We start from the raw sequence: 21,838 nt of genomic DNA, 5'->3' as shown, positions 1-21,838 counted from the left end.
GGTGAAAATACTGTTCAGTTGGCAAAGTGACGCCCTCAGTTCACAAACTCTGTCCTCTTGCTGTCTGTGAGCAAAAGAATGGTGCCATAGTAGAGATGGGTAGTTGAGAATATTGGCCAGTGGCTTGGTGTCAGGAGTTATATGGAATCTTTTTGGGGTGTGTGGATGTTAGTAATGTTGGTATGATTGTTGAAAATGTTAACAAACGCCTGAAGCTGTGGTTTTGCAAATGGATGCAAAACCAACACGCGCCCCTTTCCTTCCTCCTATAAATTATGCCGTTGCCCCGAGGTTAGTTGCTACTCAAAACATGTTTTTGTAGGGACGTATTGCCAAGCAAGTACCAAGTGTGGCAATTAACATGGGTACAAAGTGCACACTTATTTATTACGGTCACAAGTGTCTTTAAAATCCAGATCACCGCAAACCTGTGCTCTAAAATCTTTATACCTTTCTTTCTTGACATTTCTCTTTCTTCCTCACTCTGCTCTGCTCTGGAGGGATGGGCAGGGGCTAACTGCTGCCATTTATTTCCCAGCAGGGATGATAATGATGATGATGTCCTCTGCCCCTGGGACACTGTTTGCCAGTTCTCTGCATGCCAGATAAACAGGCCTTTCTCAGAGAGAAACCCAGTAGGCGAGCTGAAGAGGGAAATAGATTACATTCCCATGCATGCCTAAGAGTTGAACGGCCAGCCTTATTTTGGAAAATCCCCAAATCCTTTTTTTTATAACCAACCAAAATATCTCAAAATAGCAAGCAAGCTTTTGAATTCACCAGAGATCTTTGCGAGGATAAATGATATCCAAAGTTGGGTGAAGGGTATATGTTTGTGAGGGGGGAAACATGCTTTGTGTTGAAAGCCACAATTTTCTGCATTGGTCAAAAGTTTGTTTTTGTTGTATAGCCCTAGAGCAGGGTTTGAGAACACTTTTTCAGCAGAAGATGGGAACTGGAAAGCCAGGGGAAGGATAATGGAATCCCGTCTCTTGGGAGAGATGGTTGGCTGTAACACTGCAATATTTTGTTGCAGCATCCTACTTCAGTCTTCCTGCTTCTCGGTTTTAAAGAACAATCCTTCCACAAATGGGAGACCCTTTGCACATGGGTGCTGCTTGCATAGTCAAAGTTAATAAAACCACGATTTTGTAAATTCTTTATCGCAAGTGCTATTTAATCTTGCCCGACAAGACTTAATGGCCCTAACCAGCCAATAAATTATCTTAAGGCGATGTCAAGGATGAGGGCACAGTGGGAGAGAAAGAAAATAAGAGTCATCTTGGTAGTTCCACCTTGTGCCTGGTACAGCCAGGCCTCACTTGTCAGATGAACTTGCTTTGTACATTAATTAGTAAGTTATTAACTCATCGCTGCAAACACCTGTTTTCAGCCGACTAGGCAGCAGGATGGTAGGGAACAATGTCTCCTCATCACTGTGTTTCAGGAAGTGCCGTTTCCATGACTCTCCTTTGCAAAATACTACAGCCAATAGGGGTGATTTAAGATGCCCAAATTTTAAGCTCAGCTAAACCACTGAGCCTCTTGGGCTTGCTGATCAGAAGGTTGGCGGTTCAAATCCCTAAGATGGGGTGAGCTCCCGTTGCTCTGTCCTAGCTCCTGCCAACCTAGCAGTTAGAACAAGTAGATAAACAGGTACAGCTGTGGTGGGAAGGTAAACGGCGGCCCCTTGTGCTCTGGTTTCTGTCACAGTGTTCTGTTGCTCCAGAAGCGGTTTAGTCATGCTGGCCACATGACCCGGAAGGCTGTCTGTGGACAAACACCGGCTCCCTCGGCCTAAAAGAGAATTGAGCACCACAACCCCAGAGTCGCCTTTGACTGGACTTAACCGTCCAGGGCTTCTTTACCTTTACCTAGTCTGTTAAGGGGAAATATGTATTATCACCCAAGCTTCTAACTGCCTTAAAAAAATAAAATCAACTTGTCCAGTTGGTAATGCTTTGTTGTTGTTGTTGTTGTTGTTGTTGTTGTTGTTGTTACAAATAAGTTGCCATCTCATTTTGTTCAGTGGGACTTACTTCCATATGCCTGCATAGCATTCCAACCTGAAACTTGCCCAAGGCTGCTCAGTGGGTTTTCATGGCCAAGTGCTAGGCATTTGAACCCAGGTCTACATCTCCAGTTCTTATGCATCACACCACCCTGCCTCCACTCCGTTATCCTTGGGACAAGAGCTGCTAGGGCTCATTTTATGGGCTTTCCCTGTTTGAAGTCAGTGACCATTGTTTCATCAAAGATAGGCACAGCCTGTACCTACTGCGAAAATAAAGTCGTCACTTAATTTGTTTCTAAGTGTCCCCATCTGTGGGAGAGCTATGGATGAATATGTTCCCCTAAACCATTTAGAATATTTGCTGCCCACTGTCGTGGAAATTTGCCAACAATCTTGTTCCTTCAGAATAGGTACCAGCAGAATTCTTTAAAGCATGTCTAGGAGAATCCATGTTAAGGACGCAGTGATGGATAATAAATGTTTATGAGAGCTGACGATTGCAAGAAATGTAAGAACATACGAAGAGCCTGACTGCCAGATTCAGGCCATAGGCTCTTCTCGCAGTAGCCAACCAGAAGCCCATGGGAATCCCACAAGCCAGACATGAGCACAATAGTCCTTTCCCAGCGTGTGATCCCTAGTAAGCAGCACCAACAATGGAGGCAGAATATAGCCATTGTGGCCAGTAGCCATTCATAGCCTTACCCTCCACGAATTTAGCTACCATATTTTTCGCCCCATAAGACGCACTTTTTTCCTCCTAAAAAGTAGGGGGAAATGTCTGTGCGTCTTATGGAACGAATGTGTAGTCCCTGGAGCCGAATTGCCCAGGGGCAAAAAGCAGGTTGCTTTTTTTTTTTTTTAGAAAGAGGGAAGGAGGTGTTGAAACAAAGCCGCTGAGCAGCTGATCGGCAAGCGATCGGGAGGGGAGATAAGGGATTCTAAAGATAAAGGAGGCTGCCTGGGAGGGGGGAGGTAAAAGAAGAAGAAGAAGAAGAAGAGAAGAAGAGTTTGGATTTGATATCCCGCCTTTCACTCCCTTTAAGGAGTCTCAAAGCGGCTAACATTCTCCTTTCCCTTCCTCCCCCACAACAAACACTCTGTGAGGTGAGTGGGGCTGAGAGACTTCAGAGAAGTGTGACTGGCCCAAGGTCACCCAGCAGCTGCATGTGGAGGAGCGGGGAATCAAACCTGGTTCCCCAGATTACGAGTCCACCGCTCTTAACCACTACACCACGCTGGCTCTCAAAAGCACATGGATCCTCAGGATTTTTGCAGTGGGTCACCCCAAATTCACCATCAGATCACATAGCATGTCCATGGCTACAGTCTGCACCCAAAAAATCATGCACCCACTGTTTCGTGGGGCTGCAATGGTGCAAAAACGTGGTTCCAAAGCACGGATCTACATGGATCCTCAGGATTTTTGCATTGGGCTAGCCCAAACTCACCGTCAAATCACATATCATGTCTGTGGCCACAGCATGAACCACAAAAATCATACATCCACTGTTTTGTTCAGAATATATATATTTTTTGTTTTCCTCTAAAAACTAGGTGCGTCTTCTGGTCAGGTGCATCTTATGGAGCGAAAAATACGGTAATCCTCACTGGCTTGCTGCCCTGAGTAGCTCCTCTTACAGTCTGCACTAGAGACTATATTAATGGCACATTTTTATCCTGCCCTTCCTGTAAAGAGTAGCATAAAAGCTGGAATGTGTGCAGAGTAGGGCGACCAAGATGATCCAGGGTCTGGAAGCCAAGCCTTATGAGGAACGGTTGAAGGAGCTGGGTATGTTTAGCCTGGAAAAGAGGAGACTGAGAGGAGATATGGCAGCCATCTTCAGATATCTCAAGGGCTGTCACATGGAAGAAGGCGCAAGCTTGTTTTCTCCTGCCCTGGAGGGTAGGAATCGAACCAATGGCTTCAAGTTATGAGAAAGGATATTCCGACTAAACATCAGGAAGAACTTTCTGACCGTAAGAGTCATTCAACAGTGGAACAGTCTCCCTCGGGGGGTTGTGGGCTCTCCTTCCTTGGAGGTTTTTAAGCAGAGGCTGCATGGCCATCTGTCATGGATGCTTTAGCTGAGATTGCTGCAATTCAAAGGGGTTGGACTAAATGACCCTCAGAGCCCCTTCCAGCTCTACATATTGATTCTGTGAAAAGCCACCCAAGTTGGTGGCCCTCTAAGATTGTAGGCAGTTGGTGGCACATTGGCCATTTTTGTTAGTTTTTAGTTTCCCTCCTTCTCAACGGTTTGGGATAGCTCATGAAAGATATGTTTTATCCTTGTTGCCAGTTTGCAAGCGTTCTCGAAAATAGATGCCAAAACCCAAGAAGTCCCTTGGTGTATTTGCTCAGTGAGGGTTGCTGATGCACAGAGAGAAGCTTTTCAGGTTTTTTCCTCTAAAACCGCCTTGCTTCTCCCAGCCCCTGATGCTCACGGTTCACAGGAAAAGGAAGCCAAATACTGAGCAACTGACTCAGTATTGACAGGGTCAGCGCTGTGCCAAAAGGAGAGAGATTTCTATATGCAGTACGTTCCTGTGTGGAAGAGCGGTTAGTCATGGAGATGACTGGAGGGAAGGTGAATTTCGGCTCAGTTCCAAGAGGTGCCAAGGATCTGATGCAAAGTGTAAAGAGTAGTCACACTGGTTGGGAGCAGTGGCTGCAGTGCTATTGAGTTCAACAGAAATGAAGGAGTTGACTAACTGTAAGTTGAACAGGGTCATGTCTCTCTAGGAGCTATTACAACATTTTTTACAAGAAAGATGGTACCCACAACTGCATAAGATGCTTGTTTTGGTCTCACTACGCAAACAACACAGGCCTTTCTAGGGACTGGGGCAGGTATTCAGACCCTTTAAGTGAGGGATTCTACAATCAAGTGGAATATAAATTTTATGAAATCAGTAAAAATAAGTATCACCCAGGATTAACAACGCGGTTTATTTGCGGAGAAATTAAGCGTGCGATGAATGTGATTAGGACCTACTAAACCCAAGGATAGTCAAGGTTGTGGTTTCCAGATGTTGTTGGACTGATCCCCCCTGATAGCTCAGTCGGTAGAGCACGAGACTCTTAATCTCTGGGTCGTGGGTTCAAGCCCCACATTGGGCAAAAGACTAGATAACCCTTGTGCTCCCTTCCAATACTATAATTCTATTATTTTCTGCAGCTTCTTGACCGTTGGCCCTGTTGGTGGGCGCTGATGGGAGTTAGTGGAAATTGTTCAGTTTGGTTGTGTACTTTTTGATGTTTATTACTACTTTTGTTATATTTGTAGTTATGGAATTTGAGCATGGTTTTAACTTTGGAAAGGTGGCATACAAATAAAATGATTGATTGATTGATTGATTGACTGACTGACTGACTCTACGCCCCTTGGAAAGCACCATGTTAGCTGCTCCTGTCTTAAACCCATTCCCACCCAACCAGTTCCCTCTACTCTCTCCCTTTTCCATCTTCCAGTTTACAATAATCCCTCTGCCCCCCAACTGTTAGGCCATGCTCCTTTCAACTGCTTCCTCCCACACAGCATTCTGCGCTGCAGGCTCCCTCTCTGCCCCAAACACAAACACAAAACATGCTTTGTTAGATAGGCATCCCCTGTGGTGCTATCCCACATGGTTATAGTACTTGTGCGAATGCTGTAGCCATCTGGCTAGGGCTGACTGCAGAGGTCTTTCCCAGCCAACCTAACAATCTGGTGGGAAGGGGGATTAGAATATTCACACATATACCATGGTCCACTGTGATACAAAACACACCTTAGGTTAATTGGCGAAGGTGTATTATGCATCGTCTTTCTCTTTGCCAGTTTGTTTGTTTTTTAAATAAACAATTAATAGAAGAGCTTAGGGAGACAAACGGATGCTTGCCGGTTTTTGAGGATCATCCTGACAGCAACAGACATTAAAATGGAGGTTGCTTCAGCTAGGCACATCTCAAATGGCTTTGCGTCTTATTATCCCCCAACCCCCGGAAAATGCAGCACCGTTACATAAGTTCATGGTAAGGCTGAGTCTCACATCTGAAGCATTATTGCCCTGAATCGGAATTGGTATTCCACATGCTTCAGGAATGCATTGCATTGTGTCTCTTCCCTCTCCTGTTAAATGTATGCAAAAAACACCTGAGCATGGGCATTCAGAGGTTAGGGTTGGCGGTGCTGGCAAGGGCCTTTATACTTTCGCTGGCTGCAAGGACCAGCCCTGTGCTGTCCTTACCTGTGATGAGGAATCCTGATTCAACCAGCGTCACTGATTCATGTGTAGAAGCCCTACCAGTTGTGTGCACATAGGGTCCCATTCTCACCTTTGGTTCCAGCGCATGGAAGTTGGGAGCAAAGCCCTAGATGTGTCCACTCTGTAACGTCGCATGCAGGCGAGAACGAAGCTAAAAAGGTTTTCTTATGCTTGCTTGTGCTGTGGCTTGGGTAACCACAAACGCAGGCAACATCCAATTTACGCGGGAGTTACATTCTGCACCTCTGCATGTGTAACCAAAATTGTGTACTGTATATTTGGAGCACCCTGGAGAGGGCGAGGAGACCCTCCCCAGACTCCAAAGAGGATGTCCTCTTAGGGATCTGGGGAGGGTCCTCTTGTGAGCCAGGGGCGAAGCAAGACTTTGCTGAGGCCTTCCCTTCAACAGCTGACATGCGGGGTAGCGCAGCAGTAGCAGTAGCAGCCACTTCCCTGCACCCCACTGTCTCATGTGAACTGGAAGGACAGCGTGGCTCCCTTGACTGGAAGCTTCCAGAACGAGCAGAGGGATAATGGGCCTTGCACAGGTGACGCATGGGGAAGCAGCTGTTGCATCTGTGCTACCTTCCATATCAGCTCTCCTCTTCAGGCTCTGGGAAGGTCTCCTCGCAAGCCAGCAGGACTGCCCTGAGTTTCCCCCCTGCTTCTGGGTTCCCAGCACCGCATGTGTGTGTGGTCACACGCAAATGCAGCATGCATAAATGGACGGTTTCCTGTACAAAAAATGATCAATGGCGGACAACATATTGAGGCTGGGAACGGTGAATGTCAGCATGTGGTTCCATGCATAATCCCAAAGGCTTCCCGCTTAAGCTGTCATCGAATTGCTTTGCTCTTTTCCTGGGAAAGGAAAAACATGAGAGCTATGCATGTAATGAACTAATTACCCTGTTCTTTGCTTACAACCTGTTTCCTTTAATTAACCTTACACCCCTGTTGAGTGGCTTGTCCGATGATCTGGGAGCATTCAGTTCCCATAAACGACCCAAAATCCCCTCTGGACAGTCATCATTGAAGAAAACTCATCAGTTTAAAACTGCTTTGGGCTGCATAATGTTGACATGCCTTTGAGATTGCATAATACTCACCAGGCAGGAACAATGCAGTGTAAATAAAAGTGGAAGAGAAGACACAGAGATAGTTAAAGGAATGAGGAACAGATTCTTCCTGCTTCCCATGCAGTTTTGTCACTCCTGAGACAGCAGTGCTTTTGACGAGTGAGGTCACCGCTCTGCTGCCCTTCAACATGTGGCAGCGTTATTATTTTGACCCCACAGGCAGAACCTGAGGGGATGCACTGCAATATGGGGACATAGGGAAGCCACTGTGGTGTTGTGGTTAGAGTGCTGGAATAGGATCTGGGAGACCAGGGTTCAAATCTCTACTCAGCCATGAAGCTCAGTTCCTTTTTGCCTTGCCCTGCCCCACACATTTGGGTTGGGAAGCCAGAAGACAGCAGCACTGCCCTTCCTGAGCTGCCCCACTCCTGGCCCTGTGTCTGCAGCCGGAACAACTTTTGCTCGTCTCTACAGCCCTATAGGATGCATGAAGCCCGGCGCAACTTGAAAACTCAAAAGCAATTGAAGTTGCTTCAATAAAGGATACTGCTATTGTTGGTTATTTGGCTCCAGGGCAAAAAAACTTAACCCTGGCGTTTCGAGAAATGTCAAGAGCTTTATTACTTTTGCAATTACGCTGCCTGCAAGAAGACCCGCACATATATGAAAGTCAGACGAATCTCTTGAGCTTTGTCCTCAAGCTTAATGGGTGAAGCAATTCAGTTCCTACGACTTAGGCACATGACCTGGTGTGAAAGACTGCTGATTTATTGTACAAAAGGAGGATATTGCTTCCTGGGGCTCATCCAGTTCATTCAAGCATGTGTCATGCTGTTTCCATCTGCCTTGAGTTTTCCTGTACAACAATGCTTTTTATATATATTAAATATCTTACGATATTTGCACTTCCCATTTCTGATGGGCTGTACCAGGTGTGTAATTCCAACCCTCCCATAAAATGATGCTTCCTACAAATGCCAGGCTGATTCATTCATATAATTAGCTGTGCATTTCTCTCTCTTTTATTGGAACATGCATAGAACGAGCTTGCAATAAGGCATTTTGGGTGAAATGAGTGTGCCCAAATGAGCCTTTGTAGAAGCCCAGGAAGGCTCACAATTAGGCCTCGAGTAGGAGAGCTGCCAATATATTTCACATCTAGCAACCCTTTGGTTTCAGATCGTAGATGGGTAGGCGAGTCTAAAAAGCCCAGGGCATCTATTTTCATGGGCCTCTAACAGCTATAGTAGCTCATTTACCAGAAGTAATGCATTTAGCATTAACTCTGGAAGTATATACCCAATTCTGAGCAAACCAAGCCTACTGAAGCAAAAGATACACCAGGAGGCATAGTTTGGTCAGAATCGAGTACACACTTCCAGAGTATATTCCACTGAGCCTTGCAAAGCAAGACCACTTAGAAGCCAGACCCTTCTCCAGACATAAACCTAGCTTCCTGGTATTATTTCACTCTTGAAGGTTTGAATCCTTCATCCAAGTACAATATACTCAAGCGCTCTTACATTTCCTGTCCTACTGGATTTGTACCTTTTAAAATACTTGGCAGTGGTGGTAGCGAAAGGATTGTGGTGTCTACTTTTGAATATTTTAAAAGGATGCATCCCTTGTCATACAGAAATGTGCCCTTCGTAAATGAGGAAGTGCTTTGCCCTTAAATATTTATACAAACCAAAGGCTTTTAAATTTTAGAGAGCTCCAGAGAGCTGCGTTGGGGAGGGGGCCAGAGAGGGTTGTGTGTTGTTGTTTTGCTAAGGTAATCAATATAATCTTATTTCAACCAGCACATTCTGGAGTGGGGGGGTCCCATTTTCCTTATTCCAGTCTCTGCCTTGAATGAAGAGAAACAGGTTGCCTCAAGGTACACACAAAGGCCAGGAATTCATTCTCCGTTCTCGCGCTGAGCTCACAGCCCGTTTTACACATGTTTATTATTTATTTACTCCATAAAATTTATACCTTGCTTGATTGCAACGTGCCTCAAAGCTGCTTACAAACAGATTGTCAGCGCTTTTCTTTCTTGGTGGACAGTGGAGGTGTACGCCTTTGGGGTGAAGTCCAACCGTTGGAGAGTTATTGTCCCTGCGGTGGCTGCAGAGACTGATATGGAAAAGACATGTTTTGTTGCAGGTGGGGTAGAGGAAGGTGTCCGGTTTTGCTGCTGCAGATGCACCATGGCATTTCTTCTCTCTGTGCTCCTCCCAGTGGTCATTCCTCCACTGGTCACTGCTATGAGGTTGAATCCTGACAAGACAGAAGTACTGTTCTTGGGGGACGGGGGGCGGGCTGGTGTGGAGGACTCCCTGGTCCTGAATGGGGTAACTGTGCCCCTGAAGGACCAGGTGCGCAGCCTGGGAGTCATTTTGGACTCACAGCTGTCCATGGAGGTGCAGGTCAGTTCTGTATCCAGAGCAGCTATCTACCAGCTCCATCAGGTACAGAGGTTAAGACCCTACCTGGCCACGGACTGTCTCGCCAGAGTGGTGCATTCTCTAGTTATCTCCCGCTTAGACTACTGCAATGCGCTCTACATGGGGCTACCTTTGAAGGTGACCCAGAAACTGCAACTAATCCAGAATGCGGCAGCTAGACTGGTGACTGGGGGCGGCCGCCGAGACCACATAACTCCCAGTATGATTCTGAGCACAGTTCAAAGTGTTGGTGTTGACCTTTAAAGCCCTAAACGGCCTTGGCCCAGTATACCTGAAGGAGTGTCTCCACCCCCATCGTTCTGCCGAGGCCTTCTGGCTGTTCCCCCACTGTGAGAAGCAAAGCTACAGGGAACCAGGCAGAGGGCCTTCTTGGTAGTGGTGCCCGCCCTGTGGAACGCCCTCCCATCAGATGTCAAAAGAGATAAACAACTACCTGACATTTAGAAGACATCTGAAGGCAGCCCCGTTAAGAGAAGTTTTTAATGTGTGACATTTTGATGTATTTTTATTCTTTGTTGGAAGCCACCCAGAGTGGCTGGGGAAACCCAGCCAGATGGGCGGGGTACAAATATATTTACTACTACTACTACTACTACTAATAATAATAATAATAATAATACATTACCTGACTGACCATCTCCAGTCAGATAAAACAATAAGATCAAGGGGAAAAAATCACAACCATACTTTCAAGCTCCCCCCAAAATAGGGCAAGCTGATGGCTCTTTGACATTGCCGCAGATTTCAGGTAATAACAGTAATGGAAATTCTTCATTTTCTTCTCTCAAACAGCCCCCCCTGGGTGAGTGTGAGCCTTTAAGATGTCTCTCAGCAATGAAAGGAAATTGAACACCTCAGCCTTGAGGAAAATAGCCAACGACATGACCAACATCATCGAAAGCCTGGACACGAGGGAGCTCCACTTCGAAGGGGAGGAGGTGGATGCAGACGTGCTGAATGACCCCAAAGCACCTGGTGAGTCAGTGGCGCAAAGATGTAGAATAAGGGCCTTCTTCTGCTGCAAAATCGGACTGCTTTGGAATCTCTGGGTTCATTTTTTATTATTATTATTTTAAAAAGGTCAATTTGCTAGTCCTCATGAGAGTAGTGCAGGGGGAATCAAATTGTGGGTGGTGCTTGGGAAAATCTCAAAAGGGAAACAGGCTGAATGAGAGATTTCGCAGTCACAAGGGAAGTCTTCAAGGAGCTGCGTCGCTTTTGAATGTAGGAATCTGCCTTATCCCAAGACAGACCATTCGTCTATCTAGCTCAGTACAGTGGACTCTCGGGTTGCGAACATGATCCGTGTGGGATGCACGTTCGCAACCCGCAGCAGCGCGTCTGCGCACACACGGGTTGCAATTCGGAGCTTCTGCGCATGCGCAAAGTGCGATTTAGCACTTCTGCGCATGCGCGACTGCCGAAACCCGGAAGTAACCCGTTCCAGTACTTCCGGGTTTCAGTGGTCTGTAATTCGAAAAAACACAACTGGAAGCATCTGTAACCCAAGGTATGACTGTATTGTCAACATGGACCAGCAGTGGCTGTCCAGGGTTTCAGACACAAATCTTGCCCAGTCCTACCTAGAGATGCCAGGGACTGAACCTGGGACCTTTACGAAGCAAATTCTCCACCACTGTGCCAAAGCCTCTTCCCCAAAGCTTCTTGCTCATCCACCTTGGCTAGTATTTCCTTATTTCCTGTGCTCCAACAGCCTTATCTCCAGTTGTCATAGCATTCTTCCTTCTGTTACCTGCTATAAAACAATCCACTTTTTTAATGAAAGGCTGCTTTGCTCTAAAGGCTCTCTCAAAACCTGCTTCTTCTACGAAAGGTTGAAGTCAAACCAGTTTTGGTTCGGCTCATCATGGGAAGGAGCAAAGAGCTATGCAAGATTCTCTGCTGGAATCTTCTAACATTCAGCTTCAAATTCTAGCATTATGAGAAAGGAAGAGAAACTTTTCCCTAGCCGCTTTCTGTGCATAATTTTATTTACTTCTATAAAATGCTGGCTGGGATCCAGAGAGGCCTATAGATGCCTATGATGTTGTCAATGTTTGACTTAGGGGCCCAAGTTCAGAGCTCCACTCAGCAGAGTGAATTAGAGAGCCCTCTTTTCTGGGAAAAAGGGTTCGATATACAGTAAATAAATATAATAACAATATTATGGCCTGAATCGCCATGTATGTCGATCCCAATTTCTGCTGTTGCACATGAAAAATAGAACATGTAGCTCTGTGCTTTTATAAGAAGCTAGCACACATACAGCAAAATAATAATTTGAGCAGGGAGCTTTTCATTCTTCTTTGTACACAATGGAAGCTTGTTCCTCTGCCAAGCTGCCTGTCTCCTCTGTATTGCTACTTAAATTATAATATTCCCCTTCTTTCATGACTTTCCAATCTTTCAGTTGCCTAAATGAATTAACTGCAAACAAATAGCTTGGAGGTTGATGAAATGTCGTTTATTTTTCTGGCTTCCTAGTTTCTGCTGGTTTCCAAGAGACTTGCGTAGAATTTATGGCGGGAGCGTATCAGTAAACCCAGCCCAGTAAATAAAATGAACTGCTGCACCAAGCAGGCTGCGCCCCCACTTGTTTGACAAGTAGAGTTTAGTTTAAAATTCATCTGCATCGCTGAGCAGCAGTAAATACTGTGAAGCATATTTTCTTTAACAGGAACCATAGTCTTCATCATACTTCTCATAGAATTGTAGAGTTGGAAGGGACCACGAGGGTCATCCAGTCCAACCCTCTGCAGTGCAGGAATCTTTTGTCCAACGTGGGGCTCGGACCCACAACCCTGAGATTAAGAGTCTCACGCTCTACTGACTGAGCTTATCCCAGTTGCATCTCAGTATCTCAGTTGCTGCTAAATCTTCACCCGTGAGTTAGAATGCAATGGGACCTTGATGTGTGAATTAAGGGATAACTTTGGAATGAGCACCGCCAGTCTGCTTCAGGTTTTCTGTGCCTCTTCAGATTAAAATCTGTATTTATTGCAAGGAAATGTAGGACACTCAGCATATGATAGGACAAATTCCTTCGCACATAGAACTCCTTGGTTTTTTAAAAATAGATTTTTGTGGATTTTAGCTGTTTTTTCCTGCAGTTTAATTATGTAGGTTGTCACCGGAGGCTCTTGTTCTGAGTCTCCTGGGTAAACACTAAACTTCAAGACCAGATTTCTGAAGCTGCCCCAGTCACAAGGATTATTATGGAATGTGAGTCGTGGTATGTGTAATGATCCACCCCCCCTTTTAAACAGAGAGACAGAGAGAGAGACCAAATTCAGGTGTTGAGTAAATGCTTTAAAACCCCAAATTCAATCCCTGGCATATCCAGTTAAGGACTAGAGATGGGTGTGGGTTTTTTTGCGTGGGGGCAGGATAAAGAAACACACCTGATTGGTTTTCATGACAACCTTTTTTAAAAAAAAAAAATCACAAGCTGATGTAGAAATATGGTGATGTTGTTAAATTTATTACCTGTCGCTCTCTCTGAGATCCCAGGGTGAATAACAATTTAATTTAAGAGTGAAAAGGTGAGAAACTGAGATTTAACAGAAAATGACAGAATTATGCATTGCTACTTGGTTGGGGGGAAAAAATCCGTTATGTGCTGCAATGTCTCTTATTTAGCAGCTTTCGATATTAAACTTTTGCCTGCTGTGTTCCAAGTTGTGCTTTAAAGGACTGATACCAAAAACTGCCATTTCATCATTTGCAGTGGGCATCCCGTTCTCTGCCATTTATAACACTAAAGGATTTAAAGAGGCTCATACACAGCCCTACCTAACTGGGTGTCCAATCCGAGTGCGAGTTTTGGAAGTGGAACGCTGTACCTCAACAACAAAGGTCAGATCTTATTTGCCAGTGCAGCGCTTTAAAAAAAATAAAATCAGTTCACATTTCATGATGCATCCATGTTTCTGTTGCTAAGTGCTTTGCTTTTTGAGGTGGAGAGTGGGATGGAAAGTTGCATGAAAATAAAATGGTAAACTAAGGATTGGATTCAACTAAGTCATTGCAGTAGCAGAAGCCAAATCAACAGAACTTCTCCCCTTGCATAAACCTGCACCCCCCCCACACACACACCAGAACAGGGCAAGGAGGGAGAAGAGGGGAGCTTGTTCCACCTGGGAGGCAGAAATGTTTGCACTGATTAAACCAGGCATAGGCAACCTACTGCCCTCCAGATGTTTTGGACTACAATTCCCATCATCCCTGACCACAGGTCCTGTTAGCTAGGGATAATTAGAGTTGTAGACCAAAACATCTGGAGAGCCGAAGGTTGCCCATGCCTGGATTAAACAATCTTGTTAGCAGCTCACCGTTGAATTCCAACCTGCATGTTTTATCAGACATACATAACAGCCTTTAAACTTGATCCATAGAAAACTGCTATTCTGAAACAATAGGAGACCATATGTGGTCCATCTGTAGAAGCTGATGAACACGCTAACTTCTATCGTAATTGGAATTTGCATTATGGGACATGAAAGCTTTTTAAAGCAGAGATTCTCTCATTTTGACATGGTGAAACTTTGCCAAGTCAAAAATAATAATAATGCAATTGTTCAAGCTTCTCCAAACGTAATGAAGACTTGTGGAACCGACACTTTTGCAAGGGCCACATAATGTCCACTCTGCACTTGCAAAGAATTGGTCCTTCAGTGTGCTCTCAAAGAAGCTCTCAAATGTCTCAGGTAGAGGCCTTTCCTCATCTTGCTAACTTACAGGTCCTTCAGAAATGGTAAGATTGACAGGATCCAACCAAAGAGTCCCCAGCAGTGCAAGGATTTCCACTTGTGCAATGGAACAACACCCCCCACTCCTCCGCGTGCACCCCCTAAATCTGTTTTGGGAGTTTTCCCCAACCCTCCGGAGCAGATTTGGGGAGGGCACAAGCCACACGGAGGAGGGGGGGAGGAAGTTCTGTTGCACAAGAGGAAATTCTTGCACTGACAGAAGTCGTTTGTTGGATGCCACCCAAGGTCTCCCCGTTCCAAGGTCAACTCTTGAGTCTGGGCTTCCTAAAGGTTACCAGAGCATAGATGACAGAAGTTAGGCTGTCCCTGTCCAGACAAGGGGCGCAGCTGGGCCACTAGCCAAAGCTGATGGAAGTCACTCTGTGCCATCGAGGCCACCTGAGCCTCAAGCGACAGCAAAGGGTCCAGATGTACGCCCAGGCTACATACCCACTCCTTCAGAAGGGAGTGTAACCCCATCAACAGCAAGCAATCTCCCATCCATCTGGTCTAGGGAATGGCCCACTAATGGTCACGCCATCTTATCTGGACTACAGGAAGGCTGTACAAAACCGATTTGTTTTAGGATACAATGGGGTTAGCACCATTAAACAATTTTGTTCCTTCCTGAAGGTGCCGAGTCTACATGTTTACACCATTGAGTTGACACACGGGGAATTTACATGGCAGGTGAAAAGGAAATTCAAGCACTTCCAAGAGTTTCACAGGGAACTGCTTCGGTACAAAGCTTTCATTCGGATCCCCATCCCTACAAGAAGGTAACAATGGCGCAAAGGCCTTTCTAGGCCATGATTTGCTTGTGGTGGAATTTCCTCATGGTATTTTAGGTTTCACAGGACATAAAAGCCATTTCCAGAAAACGAATGGAATACCTTGAACGTTCAGCTCTCATTTCCGTGTTATTTGATCTCAGGAAAAAAACCTGTTTGCAGCCCCTTTAACCCTAAAAATCACAAGAGTAAAAAAATGACAAATTTAGGGGAACTGAAGTACACGTGTGTAGAATGGATGGCTGAGTAGTGACATCGCCCAGTGACGGTCTTGGTTGTGTCACACCACACACACCGGTGTGAATGAAATTGAGCACTACACGCTATTATCCTTATTGAAAAGCCACAATTCCATAACACAGCAGGTCCTGCAGTGTAGAAGGAACATTAGGAAATGGGACACAAGCACTAGCATTATAATCAGGAAAACGAACGCAATATTCCTCATGTCCATGTATCTCTGGATAGATGGCTTATATCCAGAGGCACTTTATGAGCACAGCTACACCATATGTTTAAAGCATGCCCGTAGCTCATTTTAGCAGTCATGGAGACCCCTGGGAAACTGTAGTTTGCTAATGAAGCTGGGAATTGTCGCTCTGTGGGGTCTGGAGCCTTAGCAAACTGCAGCTCCCAGGATTCTCCGTGACTGTAAAAGTGGTATAAGAATGCTTTCAATGTGGCCTGTTTACCTTAACATGTGAGATTCTGTTCTCCTGCAAGGGGAGCAGAATACATTAACATTGTAGAAATTTGAAAACCAATAAAAAAGATTTGGCAAAAAAAATTCCCTCCAGAAAACCCGATCGCTGTATTTTTCAGACATACGGTCCGAAGGCAGACCATCAAAAGGGGGGAGGCAAGGCAAATGCCAAACCTACCGCGCACCTCTGACAATATGGCCAGAGAAGAACACCTGTCCAGCAGAAGGGTAAGCATCCTTCCTCTTGTGGATCGTCTTCAACCCTATTCCAGGCCCTGGGGACTCTCCCTGAATCACACCCCCTCTCCCCAGGCCATGTACCCTCTATGGCTCTGCTTCACAACTCAAGTGTTTCTGCCTGGCTGGAATTTGCCCTTGAACTTTGATGATGCTTCTTGCTTGGTCTGGATGAAAGACAGAGAGGGGAGTGTGAGTTTGTGTCAGGAACTGGCTGGATACTGATGACTGAGCACTGGGAGAAAGCTGGTTGGAGACTGACTTGGAAGAAGGGATCCGTGATCTGGGGGAGCCTGTTACAGCCAGGAGAAGAGAGTCAGAGGCAGGAGAAGCTGCAGGATTGGAGAAGGAAGAACCAGGGGCAGGAGGAGGGAAAGATAGGTCAGGCTGGCTTCCACACCTCCTCCTCCTCTCCCCGTCTCTCCTGCTCCACTGTCTCCCAGGACCAGTAGAGGGGTGAAGAGGGAGGAACAGAAGGTTGCCTGCAGGCTTAGTCTTCACCTGACTGTGCACAGCTTGGAGGGGGGAGATACATAAACTGAAGTCAGGTGCAGGGCCTCTTTGTTGCGGCACACCTCAGAGTAGCCGAGAGATGTAGGACTGATGGACATGCCTTTTCCTAACGTGTAAGTGTGCTTTTTTTATAATAGTTAGTTCCTTCCTTGCCTGACAGAGCTGTGACAGTTTGTGTAGAAGCCAACTTGCAGCACACGGGTACAATTTGCATTCATTGTCCTACCCAGTCCACCACTCACATGTGGGAATGTGGCTTTCAGGATGATAAATGTGCACCACCCCTGCCTGGCCTATTGATAGTGACTTAAACTTATTGATATTAACAGCTGACCATCCCTAGCTTGACTGGAATGGCGCCTTGGACAGCAGAATGGGATTTTGCAGTAACAACAGATGTGCAGTGCTAACTCCCCAAGTTGATGACTGGTGTGTGAGTGTGTGTGTGTAGGTTCTTCTCTGCTAGCCTCCAGCAGCCAAGAGGAGTGTTACTGGAGAAGGGGTGCCCCACTGCAGTGGAGGCCCCAAGTACCTCCTAGCAATTCTGCCATCAGCATATCAGGGCACAGATAGGACACTGGTGGCTCTGGATGCGAGGAGGATGCTAGCAAGGAGAAAAGGGAAAGGAAGCCGTTGCCCCACTTTCCTCTCTGGCCAGCATGAGTTGGCTGGGCTTTGGACGCAATGTTGAGAATCTGCCCTGATTCTCCCAGACCCCAGTTAAGTTCAGATTTCTCTGGCTATCAGTGCTCTTGTAGTCGAACAGGCAGAAAGAGACAAATCCAGGAGGAAGCACGACAAATATGGGTTAAACGCAAGCATCGCCCACCTACAGTTTTTAATTGCAAGCAAACTGTTGCTGGCAGTGGAGGATTTGTGAAAAGGTGAGCGTTTCAGGTGCGAACCTGCCCGTAGTCTTGTGCGCAACACTTTGAACATGCTTCTTGTTTTGCAACCATTGTGTTCACCGTGAATAAATGTAGTCAGGCGGGTTAGCTGCATTGTGTGGAAGGAGTGACAGATTCGCAGGATTGAGATCCTTGCTGATAATCCATACTAGACAATTGCAAAAGATGCTCCGGCGTTCCTGAATTCTCTGCACTGTTTTCCTTTTACTTTTATGCACATGTCAAGTTTCTAGTCATTCCACGTAACCCTTGCCCTGGCGCCTGGGATCTCTTTTTATTTCCTTTACCCTTCATTCGTTCGACACCTGCTATTAATCATTCCTCTCCCTTTCCTTCTTCCACTCCTGCCCCCTTTTTCTCATGATGGAGAGCAACATCTAGGTTCAGGTTGCTAGTTGAAATGGAGACTTGCTTGTTTGTACCGCTTGGACTTTTCTGATTCTGAAAAGCAATGATAGGCCAAGTAAGAAATGAGATGCAGTAGAGTATTTTGTGTTTGCCTTGCAGAAACAACTGGAAGATTACTTAACAAACCTCCTAAAAATGCCGTTGTACAGAAACTATCACGGAACGGTAAGTGATGAACCGTGACACGCGCCTCTTCCCTTTGCTTTTGTTTGCTAAGTTTATTTATTTTATTATTTATTTCATAACGTTTGTATACTGCTTGATTGTAGAAAAACAACAACAACAACTCAAAGCTGTTTACAAAAGTTCTTCCAGGGTCACACAGCAACTGCACACGCAGCCTCAGGTGCTGCTCATTTAAAAGAAGAAGAAATCTTAGCCAATTAGTTGTATTTGTTTCCGTGTGTTTAATTTATTTTTAATTGGTTTCAATCTGCATAATTTTTTCATATCAATAGAAATCGTATATTGCTTTTGGTTACAGAAGATGCATGGAAGGCAGAGCTATAGTAGCTAATATGGTGCCCTCCAGATGTTGCTGACTACAAATCCCATCATCCCATGGCTGGGGTCATGGGAGTTGTAGTCCACAACATCTGAACAGCACCACATTCTCTGCACCCACCTGATGTATAGGTTGCACTAGGAGCCATCACAGAAGAGGTACAGTGGTACCTTGGTTCTCAAACTTAATCCGTTCCAGAAGTCCGTTCCAAAACCAAAGCATACCAAAACAAAGGCGCGCTTTCCCATAGAAAGTAATGCAAAATGGATTAATCCGTTCCAGACTTTTAAAAACAACCCCCAAGGCAGCAATTTAACATGAATTTTACGATCTAACGAGACCATTGATCCATAAAATGAAAGCAGTAATCAATGTACTGCAGTCACGCAGTCAATCAATCCGCAGCTGAATTGGGTTCCACACAGCCACAAAAACAAAAACGCAAAATAAATAGCAAAAACAGATAGACCTCAGCGTAACACTCAAAACGGAAATGTGGCACTCAAAACAAACCACATTTGTCTTCCAAAAAAAGTTCGCAAACCGGAACACTTACTTCCGGATTTGCAGTGTTTGTGTTCCAAGTTGTTTGAGTACCAAGGCGTTTGAGAACCAAGGTCCCACTGTATTCCCTTTTGCCTGAAATGAAAAGATACCTCTTGCTGTCTACAGATTTTTGTAAATATTAAGATTAACATAAGTAACACAAGTTAATGTTTTTTTTAAAAGTGTGCTTCCAGATAAATCAAATACTCCCCCCCCTTTTTTTTTGAGAATCAGGACATGCCTAACTGATTAATATATCTGATTCATTTACTAAAGACTGCAGTTATACAAATCACCCAAGTATACTTCTAGGATCTCTTTCCATGTTGCACAGGATACTTGGAGCGGGACAGATTTTAGACCCTGTGCAATCATAAACTTAACCATAGTTTGTTTCCCCTAACTATGGTTGAGCATGAACATCAGTACTTAGCCAGCCTTGATAAATGCAGCTTCCTACCTCTTAAAGTTCTCTGTTTTCAAGGCAATTAAGAGACCTTCCTTGTGTTTCCTGATAACTGCTTTCTGAGAGTAGGTCTTAGCTTGGCAGACTAAACCATGGTTCCACCAAATTGCGTACAAAATGTGCATATTAAGAGAAATTAGCACTAGAATGCTGATTAATCTTCATGAGGGCTTTTAAAAAAAAATCACAGACAGATGTAGAAATGTGAAGAGGACTGGGCTGAAGATTGGAAAAACTGAGAGAAACCAAGATTGACAGATCTGCCCATCCCTACATGGCAAATGGCTGTTTACGTTCTCTGCTGGTGATCTTCCCAGAAGTGAGAAGGTTTCATGGGAAGCGATTCATAAATCAAATGAAATAAATAAATAGTTTTAAAGCAATTGCAGGACTCGATGGACCCTTGGCCTGATCTGGTGGAGCTCTTATATTCCTAGCAGAGTTATTGCAACAAGTCTGCAGTATATGTAGGCTTAGATTCGCATGCATGTGTAATAATATAATTACCTTTTGCTCTTAGAAGCAATGCTATGCCAACTTGGCACCCATAAATGTTGAGTCATTGGAGAAGCTTAAAGTACATAATGCTTTGTCTGAAATTCTGCTCTTGTGTGTGCTGCCACACAGAGACAGCCAAACCTCCCTCTTTAGATCTGGCACCAGTTACAGATAGGTAGCTGTAGTGTATCTGAAGAAGTGTGCATGCACACGAAAGCTCATACCAAGAACTGACTTAGTTGGTCTTTAAGGTGCTACTGGAAGGAATTTTTTTGTTTAGATCTGGCACCGTTTTTCAAGGGTCGTGCATTGTGTGGAGAATATTTCTCTTAAATGAAGGCTAGTCCTGGTAGCAGAGATGAATTAAAATGCGTGAAGGAGGTCATTTCAGGCCAGAGTCTACTGGCCTCTGTATGTTTTGACTTCTGAGACACAGGCTATCTCCTGCCATCACTCACTTGCAGAAAGACACACACAAACAACACACACAGACACACACACACACACACACACACACACACACACAGAGAGAGAGAGAGAGAGAGAGAGAATATCTTTCCTTGTTTTTCCTGTGATTTTGATTTAGTTTCATCCTGGGATAGCTCAGTCGGTGGAGTGTGAGACTCAATCTCAGGTTTGTGGGTTCGAGCCCCATGTTGGGAAAAAGATTCCTGCATCACAAGGGGTTGGACCAGATGAAGGAGTGTCTCCAGCCCCATTGTTCTACCCGGACACTGAGGTCCAGCACTGAGGGCCTTCTGGCGGTTCCCTCACTGCGAGAAGCCAAGTTACAGGGAACCAGGCAGAGGGTAGTGGCGCCCGCCCTGTAGAACGCCCTCCCACCAGATGTTAAAGAGAACAACAACCACCAGACTTTTAGAAGACATCTGAAGGCACCCCTGTTTAGGGAAGCTTTTAATGTTTGATGTATTACAGTATTTTAATTTTTTTTGGAAGCTGCCCAGAATGGCTGGGGAAGCCCAGCCAGATGGGCGTGGTATAAATAATAAATTATTATTATTATTATTATTATTATTATTATTATTATTGGAGGGGCTAAATTCTCCATGGTTTCAAAAGTGGCTTACTGGGTGTGCCATGGCAGGCACTTCCTAATGTTTTCAAATTAGAAGCTGAAAACAAAACAGAAGCTTCCTAGAACTAGAGGGGCGGTTCTTTGGGTTCTGACCATACAATATTAACTCTAGCAGCCTCACACCTGGCATTGCTCAGGAATTCTGAGAAACCAAAAGAATCAGTGCAGTCTTGTAAGGTTCAGCCCACTATCTTGATTCAAAATGGCACCCAAGCACAGATCGAAAATGTGTTTCTTGGTCTCGGGAACCATCATGCAGAATTTGGTTTTGACATCTTAAGAGGTAGTAAACAAATAAGCAGCTTTCAAAAATATACCAGAGGTGCTAACAAGAGCTACCATATTTGTTTCCCACGTAAATGGAACATGAAAGAAATAGCTGCCAGAAAACAAGGCGTGCTGCTGGTGCCACATTGCATCAAGTTTTCCTTCAGTTTTGGCTTATAAGAATCTGATTTGTGCAGTCAGTAGGCACAAAAGGTCCATTGGGTTTATCTGCACCTAACAGCTGTCACTTTGCTGTTTGTTTGTTTGTTTGTTTGCATTGCATTATCCCTTCTCCCTTCAGTTGATCCCTCCTCGATGTTCTTTTGATGCAACAATAGGCATTGATACCAAATCCTTC

General features: G+C 45.1%; 1 protein-coding gene and 1 long non-coding RNA gene across 3 annotated transcripts in view; both read left to right on the top strand.

The window, feature by feature from the left end:
- Positions 1 to 21,838, top strand: part of LOC307217291 — a 119,893-nt gene that overhangs the window by 36,039 nt on the left and 62,016 nt on the right. The window lies entirely within an intron of this gene.
- The window catches only part of PLD1 (phospholipase D1), a 136,048-nt gene that overhangs the window by 53,634 nt on the left and 60,576 nt on the right, over positions 1 to 21,838 (top strand). For both annotated transcript variants that reach the window (XM_079977697.1, XM_079977696.1), the window contains exons 2-6: positions 10,587 to 10,769; positions 13,522 to 13,649; positions 15,176 to 15,321; positions 16,156 to 16,264; positions 18,202 to 18,267. In XM_079977697.1, coding sequence (XP_079833823.1) covers positions 10,616 to 10,769; positions 13,522 to 13,649; positions 15,176 to 15,321; positions 16,156 to 16,264; positions 18,202 to 18,267 — 603 coding nt within the window. In that variant the 5' untranslated portion in view covers positions 10,587 to 10,615. The remainder of the gene's footprint in view (positions 1 to 10,586; positions 10,770 to 13,521; positions 13,650 to 15,175; positions 15,322 to 16,155; positions 16,265 to 18,201; positions 18,268 to 21,838) is intronic.

The sequence above is a fragment of the Podarcis cretensis genome (genome assembly GCF_951804945.1).
Source record: "Podarcis cretensis genome assembly, chromosome: 5".
In the NCBI taxonomy this organism is placed as follows: Eukaryota; Metazoa; Chordata; class Lepidosauria; order Squamata; family Lacertidae; genus Podarcis; species Podarcis cretensis.
The sequence above is the reverse complement of the archived record's forward strand: the minus strand, read 5'-3'. Positions and strand labels throughout refer to the sequence as shown.